This window comes from Mytilus trossulus, chromosome 6 (genome assembly GCF_036588685.1).
Source record: "Mytilus trossulus isolate FHL-02 chromosome 6, PNRI_Mtr1.1.1.hap1, whole genome shotgun sequence".
Taxonomy (NCBI): Eukaryota; Metazoa; Mollusca; class Bivalvia; order Mytilida; family Mytilidae; genus Mytilus; species Mytilus trossulus.
In genome coordinates, this window is record NC_086378.1 from 20766614 (window position 1) to 20780668 (window position 14055).

General features: G+C 32.8%; 1 protein-coding gene across 1 annotated transcript; it reads left to right on the top strand.

Moving 5' to 3' along the window:
- The first annotated feature begins 405 nt into the window (after positions 1-405).
- On the top strand, positions 406-2666 carry LOC134722402 (protein toll-like). The gene is made up of 2 exons (XM_063586021.1): positions 406-916; positions 1040-2666. The coding sequence occupies exons 1-2, from the start codon at positions 406-408 to the stop codon at positions 2479-2481; spliced, it is 1953 nt and encodes a 650-aa protein (XP_063442091.1). The 3' UTR covers positions 2482-2666.
- Positions 2667-14055: the final 11389 nt, after the last annotated feature.

Genomic DNA, 14055 nt, shown 5'->3' on the forward strand with positions numbered 1-14055 from the left:
TTTGATTTCGGTTGATACTATGATTTAACAACCAAAGAGATATGACATTCAACATCGGTTAATGTCATATCTCTTGGATTGTTAAATCATTGAATCAACCTTATCAAAAGTCAATAATTGTATAGTGTTATACTAGTAAAAATGAGTCTTTGTTCGACGTTTTTGTGTAGGTGGTCGAATTAAAGGGTCACGATATACCACGATATTCTTTAAGGAGTTTTTGTAAGATAAATTTAGGAAATACCATGCACAGTTATAATATATCGGAATTTAAAATTTTATTTATTTCAACGAAACAAGAGTGATTCATATTTGTTTGTGGTCCCATCATGACTATTATTTTTATAATGGGAAATAATACATCACAATTAACATATATCGTACGCATTAACATAAGTGTTCAACATGAGGACGGTAATAATTGTTTGTTTTGTATTTACTGTCTATCTAATTTACCATGGACACTCTCAGGAAAATAGTACAGATGATTTACTTGGACAAGATTCGATGATTGAATTCTCAAAACAAGATTTCGTGAATGAAAATGAAACGGTTGGAAATAATGGAAATAGTATTCTACCCGAAAGTTTGAATGAAACTTGTACAATAACAGAGACGATTGGGACTTATTATTGTTATTGTTTAATTGACAAGAAACATTCTGGATTATGGGACTTCGCTGCCATCAGAAAATGGATCGTAAACTCGAATTATGAATTCCAATTTGATTTGAAATGCGTTAACTTCTCAAAGATTGCATTGCCGTGGCCAATCAAAGCCAAGAATATCGATTTTGTCAGGGTAAAAAGTTGTACTATAACTGGATTTTTTACGGACTATGGAAATCCCTATATCGAAACCATTTCGGATCATCTACGAGTCATGGACATATCCAACTCCATCGTTCTCATGTTGTGTCAGTGGTAACCAATTTCAGAGAGGTTACAGAAGATTACAACTGCGGCAATGACAAAACTTTACAAACTCTCATATATACCAATGTTACTGATATATATGATATGGACGAAATGACTTTTCTTGAAGACGGTAAATCAGAAAAATTCAGAAGACGAAATCATAGACGCCGGAAGTAATATGATTGCGAATATTCGCGAGCTTGACCACAGATGCTCGTACAACGAGCTTATAGGAATTGACATCAGTTCGAGCACTACTAGGTCAAGATATTTCCTCTCAATTCTGATTGAACTATCAACATTTCCGAAAGTGACATTTTTTAATTTGTCAAACACCGGACAAACTGAAATCACGAAAGAATTTAAAATGTGGTGGAGATTCTTTCCAAAAATGGAATTATTAGATCTGTCTTACAATATCATATCAACCATAGATTTGGATCCATCAGCCTTCACGTGGAGTTCTTTCAAAATAAAAATAGATTTAAGATACAATAACATAACCGAATTAGCACAAGAAGATTTGGAACTTCTCGGTAGCTTATCGAATGTAAACGTCGATATTAGATATAATCCGATACATTGTGAATGTTCAGATCATATGATTGAATTGTTGGAAATAATACACGATGATACAAAGTGGGAAGCAATGGGACTGCATCGATATGATTATCTTAAAAATATGACCTGCAACTTACCGGATATACTGAAAGGTAGAAAACTTTCAGATATAACTAAGTCTGATATATTATGCCCAATGTTTAGTGCATCATCACCAGCCCTTATAATAGTTCTGAGCATCTGTATACTAATCCTTATTGTTATCATTATACTTTTGACAAAATTCAGAAAAGAAATATTTATTTTGACGTATACCAGATTTCATATCATACTTCCTTGTCAACCAGCAGAAGTTTCGGAGAACAAAACTTACGATGCATTTGTGTCTTACAGTAGTCAAGACGAAGAATGGGTTTCTAAGACGTTTAACGAATTAGAGGTCTCATCTCAGTCCGACGGTTACCATCAGTTCCGGTTTTGTCTGCACCATAGAGACTTTGTTCCTGGGAAGACAATTTTTGACAATGTCATAGACAGTGTGGAATCAAGTAGACATACAGTGATTATTTTATCAAAACATTTCTTACAAAGCCACTATTGCATGTATGAATTTCATGAAGCTTTTCAGCAAAGTATTATAGAACGAAAACGTCACATGGTGGTCGTTTTAATGGAAAATATTCCTGAGGGAGAACTTCCAACCGATTTAAAAAGATGTCTCAAAACATTTACATATATTAGAAGAGACGATTCGATTTTCAAAGATCGATTGATATTTGCAATGTCGCATAAAGGGAGGGGAAAAGCGAAATCCAATAATAAAAATACAGTTACCGACGGCCTTGACAACCCTGTATTTTCTTCATCTGAGAAGGATGTAACACTTCGATTAGAGACATCCAGACCTCGGCATGACGACTCAGTGATAACGTTGAGCCAGATTGTTCCAGATCTCGTTGTTGGACATAATGAATCTAAAAGTAATGGAAATACATTAGCATAGTTAATGGTATATATATTTTTGTAATGGTCGAATGTCCGACAGAACATGTACTGTATTATTATAAATCTTGAATTCGACCAAATCTTATTCTTTTTCTGATATTGATCTCGTTGTTAAAGTAATGGAATCCAAATCATTAGAACACAAAGTTGTATAGTTTATTGATGTAAACTATTTTTTTATAATAAAATTTCAAGTTGTATTTGCAAGAAATTAAACCTGGTTTCTACTCAAGTATCTTGTTATTTGTCAAACTAAGTCTTTAGTCCTTATTTTATAGTTGCCATATACAAAAGAAGATGTGGTATGATTGCCAATGAGACAACTATCCACAAAAGACCAAAATGACACAAACATTAACAATTATAGGTCACCGTACGGCCTTCAACAATGAACAGAGCCCATCCCGCATATAGTCAGCTATAAAAGGCCCCGATAAGACAATGTTAAACAATTCAAGCGAGAAAACTAACGGCCTTATTTATGTAAAAAAATGAACGAAAAAAATTTTTTTCATTCATATTCATCACAACGCCTGTTCTGTTTATCTCATCGGCATGACCCATATCAATGGACGGAATAGGAATGTTTACGTTATCACCTTGGGAGAGAATTTTTCAGTTTTTATCATGCAAGGCATCAGCCTGTAACTGCTGCCCAGAAAGGTCCGTCTTTCGTGCACACTTGATGTCAATATTTACTATTTTAAATAAAACCCTCACTGGTATTGACAGCAATGATATCCCCACCAGGAAGTGCCCTCTTTCGGGGTAGTTTACCAGTAGATGTCATCCTGAAACTTCCTCACCAACCATGTTAGCATCACATCAATTCATTCAATTACCATTGTTTCTGTTTCTTATTCAATTGTTGTTCATTGTTGTCTGCTGAATTTTGACGATTTAATTCACCATCAGTTTTAGTGTTTGTGTCAGTATTAATGTCCGTCTCTGACCTTATTTTGTCAGTTTCAATTTCTGTGTCGGTATTATGTTCTGTTTCGGTAAAATGGTCTTCACGATCATTATTATTGGATACAGAACTTGCTTCAACTATTGCTTCTAAGTCTCCTTCTGTTTAATTTCCAGGTAAGAATACCGAATAATGTTTATTTACTACATGTGTATTTTAAAAGTCGTTAAGGTATGAAGTAATTATAAAAATATCCTATTAAACTGGTCATTAACTGTATCAAAAAGATATCAGACTAACATGAATGGACAATAACAAAAACAAAATGATTGAATATTATTGATGTTAATGGCATGTGTTGTGATGATAAAATCATTTTTGGTTTAAAATTTTGTACAAGCTAAAAACATGTCCAAGCAATATTTTGTACATGTTATAACTTGTATTTTTGCATTGTACAAATTTTAACATGTACAAAATATTGCTTGGAAATGGTTTCAACTTGTGCACAATTTTTAACCATTAATATGGAATGGTTTTAAATATAAGCTGCAATAGGGTTTCTCTCCAGTTCTGAAAACATTTTTCGAAACTTTCCTATGACATATGCAGACACGATTTTCACACATTACCCCCTCAATTTGAGAATCACCACATCTTCTTTATATAAGCTTTCCATCCTGGTATTCATATTTATATTCAAAACAATCTTTGGCCATGAATTTTACCAGTATATATTTTCTGTATATAAACTCATCATAGATACCAGGACTAAATTTAGTAAACGCCAGACGCGCGTTTCGTCTACAAAAGACTCATCAACTTTTGATTGATAAGATTGAAAAAGTGCAAACAGAGGCTACCAGGATCGTAACTGGGGGTACTAGGTTGGTATCCCTAGAGAGATTATATCTCGAAATGGGTTGGGAAAGGCTTAAAGATCGAAGGGAGGCCCACAGGTTAATTTATCCATAGTCCCATGCAACCATACATAGTCATAATACGAGAAACTCGTCCCTAATCCCCCCTGTTCGAACAAGAACAGCCCTGCATTCAAATTATTTTTTACTGGCAACTGTTCGTTCATGGAATCTCCTCCCTGAGAATGCTAAGACCAGCACTTCTGTGGGGGCATTCAGGAACTGTGTCCAGTCTCGGGCGATTAAACCTCCAAATTATTTTTACATTGGTAAGCGATTGGGTCAAATTTATCACTCAAGACTTCGTATGGAATGAAGTTCTCTAAATTATCATCTGTTTGTTAAAAATATAGTGGATTCGTCACTTTGTTTATGTGGTGCTATAGAAACGACAGCGCACTACTTGTTGCACTGCCCCCGTTTTCACATTATGCGTGAACAGCGTTTTTATAATATCAATATAATACATTTTTTGTTGGAAAAAATCTTACTACACGGTTCAACGGACTTCAGCTACGAACAAAACATTGAAATATTATTGGCAGTTCAAACATTTATACTCCGTAGTAAAAGATTTGTCATATGATAGCACACATCTTGTTCAACAAGTAATACTTATATCTTAAATAATTGTGTCCGTTCAGAAACATACACTTTATTATTGAATTTCCTATGTTTATTTTTTTCTTCTTTCTTGTGTGTCACAACCTTATTATATGTTTTTTCTTTCCATCTAGTGTAACATTGTTATTTTTTATAACATTTTACTCCTTGAGTATTACAATATGAAATGTTCTTATTAGGAAACGGATTAATATAAGCTAAGCGCTTGTTTCTGGATCCTATTAATTATTTCACATGTATTATTATGTAAATGCCTATGTATGTACCTGAATATAATTAATAAAATATGTTTACACTAAAAGACTCATCAGTGATGCTCGAATCCAATAAAGTAAAAAAGGCCAAATAAAGTACGAAATTGAAGAGCATTAAGGACCAAAATTCCTAAAAGTTTTGAAAATTTAAGAATACAAATATCATGGTACATTATGAGACAATTTTTCCCAACCCAGGAAATAGTGGGGTTCTTTTTTTTGGGGGGGAGGGGGTATGGGGTCCAACCATATGTCTCATTTAAATGCATTGATCGTCCATGAAAAAGTAGGTTTCCATTCCCCAAAACCCCCGTTCCGTCAAAGATTTCAAAGTCACTTTATTATTTATTTTTCAGATTTCCTGCACTAACTTTAGCCCGGCCAGACTAACAGTTTCATTGACTACTTTAACATCTCAACCAAACATCAGACAAACTTTAAAAATAACGATTGACGATTTCAGATTTGTCTACACGATCATGGAATTGAAGTCTGGGAAGGAGTGAGAGTTAGATTGGAGGGAATTGAGAGTTGAGCGGGGACCAGCTGACGAGGGAATTGAGAGTTGAGCGGGACCAGATGACGAGGGTGGTAAACAAAGGAAAATTGAAACCCGAGAACTTCTCTAATTAATGATTCAACCTCCCAAAAGATGGTAAGGGGTAGGCAAGTGGGAATACCCCCTTGTTCATCCCTTCAATTGCAGTCGTCAGTGTATTAAGTCACTTAATTAATCAAAGAATTCTTTTTTTTTTAATGTTTCCTGCAATTACTTTACCCCGGCCAGATTAACATTTTCATTTACAGTAGTACTTTTTAACTCTCAAAAAAACATCAGACAAACTTAAAAAGAAAAGATTCAAGATTTCAGCTTTAATTTTCTAAACTCCTGTGTCTTAGACGGGCCGAATTATGGTATACTGTTGTCTGACCGTATGTAGTCGTAAACATGCCAAACATTAACTACAATCTGATTTCACGATTTTCCATAAAACTTTGGTGAATTGTTTAAAATATCTTTGGATGTATGCTCCCTCTCGATTTTTAGAAATTTCAGTTTTAACGTTTTGGATCATGAAGGAGGGGGGTTTCAGTTTTTAGACAATATATCACATGTTAAATAAATATTAATCCGAATCCCTGATACATTATTAAAACATATAGTCATCACTGCAATTTATTACTGCAAAAGAATAATTTACTGAAAATACGGATTTTTTGTGTTATTAAATTTGCTGTTACAAAATGTTAGAAATTATTTTAAATTAAGTAATGTATCTCCCTCATGCAAAGCTCTGATTCCTTTCACGGATTTGGCTATACTTTTTGGAACTTTTGGATTATAGGTCTTCATCTTTTATATAAGCTTTGGATTTCACATATTTTGGCCGTGAGCATCACTGAAGAGACATGTATTGTCGAAATTCGCATCTGGAGCAGAAAAAATGGTACCGTTTATGTTATTACTCTGTAAACAATGAATTCAACTGAACAAAATGATCTATTCATATCTTTATGTATCCTATTAATTTGCATGAACTATTTGCAACTGTACATCAAACAAACAACCAACAAGATTTAACGTATGTGTTGCAATTTATTATGCTAAATATAAACAACTGACTTTGAACTGACCAATGCTAATAATTGACCACTTAATCAATAGTTGGAGCACTGAGAAAACATGCACTGTTCTAGTATAAAATGGCAAAATAAAACTAAATGTATAATTTTTGTGAATCTAAAATTGTACCTATTATGATGATATCGCTAAAATAATAATATTTAACAACGCGCTCTCGCAAGTGAATATAATTTTTGATTGTGATATTCTTTTGTATGCCCCCATCGCAATAGAGGGGACACTAAGTTTAAACCTTGTATAATAAACTAATAGATAAAATGCACTGTGCAAGTAGTATCAGCCAAGTAGTCAGCACTTTTGTGTTGGCATGAATTATCATTGATATGGTCATAATTATAAATTAATTGGTTACAAAATATGAAAATTTCGAAATTCGAAGGATTTTCCACCTCGCGAATAGATTACATTAGCTGTATTTGGCAAATAGTTCCGGTATTTTACATTCTCTGTGCTATTTAACTTCGTATTTTAGAGTCAAAGTTCTTTTAAAATCCTGTTTAAATTCCGAGAAAATAATTACTTACTCATAAAAATGCACGTCACACAGTACATGAATATTACCACAGGTAAAGAATGTCACAAAAAAAACCTATGATATATCATTTGACAGAAGCCTTTGGATAGTTTGAAATAAAACAGGAGTGGGGGAAAAATAGAATTTTATTTTCAATAATGCATAATGTCTATTTTGAGTTATTTTATGAAACTTTCACACGACGCACAATTCAAGCACTGATGGTTATGAGACTTATTGGTCTTCGATACAACTTTTCTACTGATAAGACAGGGGCATTAATGCCGTTATACACTATAACCATTATTTACCCCCCCCCCCCCAAAAAAAAAAAAAAAAAAAAAAATAATAATAAAATAACGACAACCATAGACATATAGATACGTGTCTCTGCGACAACATATGAGAATATCATGATTTTCCTTAACTTGATAAGCATTACACCTTTCAACTATATATTTTTTTGCATTTCTCAGACATTATCAAATATGTTACAAAATAATAATAAGATCTGGAAATTATTTTTCGTAATTTCTTTTATCTTAAATAACACATTGATTTAGTTTTATAAGATTTTATAATTGACGTATTACAAGACAATACATCATTATGCACATTTTTTTTACTTTCTGTATTTGTTATGTTTTCGCTCTCTAAATATGAATAAACAGAACCTTGTATTAGTTTTTATGATGAGGATGATCAGTGAACTTTATACTTTTTTAGCTTGTCCTTGCAGGTTTCTATATAGATTTGTAGTTATCAAAGATACCAGGATTATAATTTAGTACGCCAGACGCGCAACATATACTGTATAATCCTTACTAGTGTTGAGTGTGTTTTTTTTCAGTTTCTTTTTTATCAAAATAAAGTATGTTTGTCTATGTCTATAGTTTTTAATCGCCCATCCCTTTTATAAAATATAATTAAACTGTTGAAACCACGCCATTTTTTTTACAATATTTATGTTTGTATTTTAATTTTATTGTGTTTTTATTTTGCGATGTATATTTTAAATATTTTCATTTTTTATTTATTTTGATTTTTGACATTGAATAATAATTATAATTATTATTTCTATTTTAATTGAAATTTCTTCATCAGTCGTTCTTGGTCTGTTTACATGAGAGGTTTGATTAATAGCACGAGGTTGATTCCAACATACATAAAATCATAAATCAGCTGGGGGAAGGTCATTGTTCGTTCATATCTTTGATTGAAAGAAACACTGCACATAAAATATAATCAAACTTTAGAAACCACGTGAATTTATTGAAATAAAATAGAAACAAAACAAGTTGAAGATAATCATATATTCATATATTCAGAGACACTCAGAGAAGCAATATTAAGTATAACTTAATTAGTTTATCATATCGTCTTCTTAGGTGGATTATGGTTCTTTGCTGTCGAAGAAGTCACCTACAGAAAAATCAAAAAGATGCTTTGTTGTAATAAAATTAACGGTACCAATTTTCTTGCACCAGATGCGCATTTCGACAATACATGTCTCTTCAGTGATGCTCGTGGCCAAAATATTTGAAATCCAAAGCTTATATAAAAGATGAAGAGCTATAATCCAAAAGGTCTGAAAAGTATAGCCAAATCCGTGAAAGGAATCAGAGCTTTGCATGAGGGAGATACATTCCTTAATTTATAACCATTTCTAATATTTTGTAACAGCAAATTTTATTAACGCCAAAAATCCGTATTTTCATGCCAGTACCGAAGTACTGGCTACTGGGCTGGTGATACCCTCGTGGACTAATAGTCCACCAGCAGAGGCATCGACCCAGTGGTAGTAATAAAATTAACGGTACCAATTTTCTTGCACCAGATGCGCATTTCGACAATTCATGTCTCTTCAGTGATGCTCGTGGACAAACTATTTGAAGGAGCAACAATGTTTTAGTAGTTTATTATAAAAATATTTAAAACCATTAGGTAAAGTGGAAAATCTGGATTCATTATATATTTTATGTTGTCATCTGCTTAACCACAATATTTTTGTTCCCTGAAATTGTGGATCAGAATATTTTTTTCAGGATAAAACGTTACCCCTCCTTTAATTTTAATGACACATGGTAGTTCCATTATCAATCGTCAATGTTATAATCTAAATATGATATGACATTATTGTTCGTATTTCAATAAGAACAGACATAAGATACCAATGTGACATTTAAAACTTAAAAGTCGATGACAATACAAAGACTCAACAAATAATTCCCCAAAACTGGAGGTGTTATCAGGAGGTATTCTGGAAGGGTAAGTTGTTTTACTAATGGCATTCATGATGTAGCTCGTGATAAGTACAAAAAAAGGGACGAAAGATACCAAAGGGACAGTCAAACTCGTAAATCTAAAACAAACTGACAACGCCATGGCTAAAAATGAAAAAGACAAACAGAAAAACAATAGTACACATGACACAACATAGAATGTGGTGATATCACATACAACTTATTGTGATATCACCAGCGGGGTTAAGAGTACGGGATCGTGTTTATGACGATGGGAACATATGTGTTGTCATATGTGGCACAGATACCAAGACTGTCACGTAATGGCATCCGTAAATGACTTTACATTTACCATTTGTAACTCTTTGTTTATAGCTTCCTTGTTTAACTAAGAAGAAAAAAATGTCTGCGTGATTCAGGCATATTATGAATTGACTAATTTTTCCCAGGCAATCTATACAATGTCTGATAAAATTGTAGTGTATTTTACAAAACGCATCAAAGAATAAAACAGAAAGAAATATACACACAAATAAAACGAGTGGACATGGCAAACAGATAAGTTTATTTTATAATTGATAAGAATTCAATTTAACGGTTAAAGGTACTGATATTGTATTATTCATAGTTAACATAAGCACTGAAGCTGACGTTTATTTGTTGTTACATTCAATGTCCAGAGGACAACCGTCACACCTTTACAAAATATATAATAAAATGCAAAAAAACGGAACAAGAATAATAATGCATTGTCGATTGATTGCAGAATGTGATATTGTAGTTATTTTACTCAACCTCCTTATAATACTTTTCCTTGGGTGCATTAGATTTTTTACTTTTGCATATATTGCAAACTGAAAGATTCAGGCTGCTTGAAACCTTTTTTTTTATTTGCATATGTCAAATATCCAAAGGACGTTCTTTTCTTTTAATCTTGTGATTTCGTTCAAAATAGTTTCAGGTTTTTCTCTGTTCAAAATTACATATTTTTCATTAGAATCAACATTTTCAATAAACATAACAATAAGAACAATGTGCCTTTCTGTCCTTGTAAAGAGAAGGTCATTTAATGTCTCTCGGAAATACAGAGCACAGTTGTTTTTTTCTATACGGAATTCTAGTTGTATATATATATATATATATAAATATACAACTCGTCTAAACATCAACCCAACAATGTTAGATCTGTAAATTTGCTTTCGCAAATTTTTGGTTCTTCCCTCGCCGGGATTCGAACCCATGCTACTGTGATATCATGACACCAAATCGCCTGCACTGCAGCCGTCCCGCTAGACCACACGACCACCTTGGCTCTCAAAAAAGAGCTTTTGGTGGGCATGTGTTACCTTTCCACGTCAGTTTTAATCTAGCTGCGTACTACAGTACATGATATATAAGGCATGAAGATGTTATTGTTACAGATCAGCTAAATTATCTATAGTAAAGGATCCTACAAATTAATGTAAGATACAGTCACAGAAAATAATTATATTCATAAGTACGTCTGAGTCAGTGACAACCCTACAACAGATGTATCCATCGGATCGCCATCAATGATGGTGATACATGGCTGTGTACATAATGTATATACAACTCGTCTAAACATCAACCCAACAATGTTAGATCTGTAAATTTGCTTTGGCAAATTTTTTTTTTTTTTATATAAATATATATATACAACTCGTCTAAACATCAACCCAACAATGTAAGATCTGTAAATTTGCTTTCGAAAATTTTTGGTTCTTCCCTCGCCGGGATTCGAACCCATGCTACTGTGATATCGTGACACCAAATCGCCTGCACTGCAGCCGTCCCGCTAGACCACACGACCACCTGGGCTTCACAAAAGTAAAGCTTCCGGTGGGCATGTGTTACCTTTCCACGTCAGTTTTAATCTAGCTGCTTACCTGTTGTAGAGTTGTCACTGACTCAGACGTACTTATAAATATATATATATATATATATACGAGTCTAAATTGAAAACTACGTTCAAACCTATGATTGCATTGGATAAAAACCGCAATTTTTATACGTGTGCATGTCAAACAAATTTCGTTGTAGAAGGGTCTAAAAAAAGCACAAACAACATTTTCCAAAAGACCAAAAATGTGAAAAAAGTATATTTAAACAAAACGCATTTGACTAACAGGTCGAACAACTGATGTTCTTAAACCCTGCTGACTGCCATTGACGATTGCCAAATAAAATTGATCACAAGATGTAACAAAATGGATCTGAATATAAATTTAATACGTCACAGAAATTTTTTTTTGTTAACTTGTGGCTACGATGTTGTGCCACAAACATTCGGTGTCAATATTTCTTTAGTACACCAGATCTAGATTTCGACAATATATGTCTCTTCAGTGATGTTAGGGATCGAAACAGTATTTGGAAGGCCATATAATTTACTTTCAATTTAAGATTGACTCTTGAATGTTAAGAGACAATATAGGATGAACGGATCATATAAACCGGAGGGAAAATATGATACATGCCCAAACAAAAAATATATTCGAGTCTAAATTGAAAACTACGTTCAAACCTATGATTGCGTTGGATAAAAACCGCAATTTTTATACGTGTGCATGTCAAACAAATTTCGTTGTAGAAGGGTCTAAAAACAGCACAATCAACATTTTCCAAAAGACCAAAAATGTGAAAAAATTATATTTAAACAAAACGCATTTATATATAGTGAACATTAAAAATATCAAAATTTAACTGCAGGCTACATTTGCAGTAAGAATAAACTTTATTTTACTCAATTTATTTGCTCTACATGATATTTTTTTTATCATCTATTCATGTATTGCATATTCGTACAGTTTGCCTAAAAAGGAAAAGGCAGTTTGTTGATTTTTCATTAGAATTTCGGTCATTTTAGAAAACGACTAGGTATGTTTTGGCATTTTATAAAAAGCCTTTTAACGTTATGTACTTTCCAAAATGTTAGATCTGTAAATTTGATTTCGCAAATCTTTTGTTCCAGTCGCCGGGATTCGAACCAATGATACTGAGATGTCGTGACGCCAAATCGCCTGTACTGTAACCGGCGCGCTAGACCATACGACCACCTGGGCTTCATGAAAATGAAGATTTCGGTGACCGGGTGTTACCTTTCCAAGTCAGTTTTAATCTAGTATCGTACTACAGTACATGATATATAAGACATGCAGATGTTATTTTTACAGATCAGCTAAATTATCTATAGTCAAGGATCTTACAAATTAATGTAAGATACACAGAAATAATTACATATATATTTATAAGGACATAGTTAACAAAAGTACCAGGATTATATTTATATGAAAGTATGAACCATTGACAACTATACAACAGATTAATTGTTATATTGAATTGTAAAATATATCAAGGTTCTGACCGTCTCCTGCAAACCGAAAAATGATAAAGCAAACACTTGATTTTTTTAGTTATATTTTTCCCCCTGAAATCTGCAGTTTCAAATGTATAGCAGGATCTGTATATACTTCGGAGCACCTGAGATCACCCCTTGTTTTTGGTGGGGTCTGTGTTACTCGATCTTTGGTTTTCTATGTTGATTTGTTTACTGTTTTTTTTTTTTATCATTTAATAAGCTATTCCGTTTCAAGCATGTTTTCGTCTTATGAGTTTAAACTTTCCCTTTGGTATCCTTCGCCTCCCTTTTTCAATTCTTTAAAATTACATACATATTTGGCTGTATCTTTGTCTCCCACTATGTTTGACTAATGTAGAAAAAAAAAAGAGAATAAAAATGAAAGTAAAAAAGTATTAAATTATTTTTCATGTTGACTTAATGTTTGTAATATTTATAGACTTAGTAAGACAGGTATACGGAAAGTAAGACAGGTAAACGGATCTCTGACACACTTGACTGTATAATCTGTCAGTATTATGTTTTTGGAAATGATGTATTAAATGATCATAGTCTTTCGGCGTCACCAACATTAAAGTACATGCTGCGGTCAAAGATTTTTTTAGACACAAATAAATTTGTCAAACTTTCATGGAATGTTTTGAAATTCGAACATAAGCTTGTTTATGACCAATTACAGATGACATTCTGGTTCAGTCTGTGGTTACTTTTTTTTTTTACAATTAACATTCAGAATCAGTCAATCACAAAAAACTCTGTCAAACTTTCATGGAATTTTATGAAATTTTGACCGAAGCCTGTTTATGAAAAAAAAAACAGTATCCAGAGCAATTTTTTGGAAGTTATTTATTTTAATTTTTCTATATCTATCTATCCTTACTATTTATTTTCAATCACAGTCAAAAGTGCAATTTATTTCCAAAATACTGTGTTATAAGTTTTCTCTCAATCGATTTATGACTTTTGAACATCGATAAAATACTGTTGCCTTTATCTATTCTAGTATTTGTGTTTGTCGTTTTCGTGTAGGTGGACGAATTACAATGTCATGATATACACGATGTTTTTGTGACGTACAGTTAC

What these genes read in the sequence shown, in the direction of transcription:
- LOC134722402 (XM_063586021.1), top strand. Translation starts at nt 406, where the DNA reads ATGAGGACGGTAATAATTGTTTGTTTTGTATTTACTGTCTATCTAATT. An exon ending in CTCCATCGTTCTCATGTTGT is followed by an intron (nt 917 to 1,039) that starts GTCAGTGGTAAC and finishes AATGACTTTTCT; the next exon opens with TGAAGACGGTAAATCAGAAA.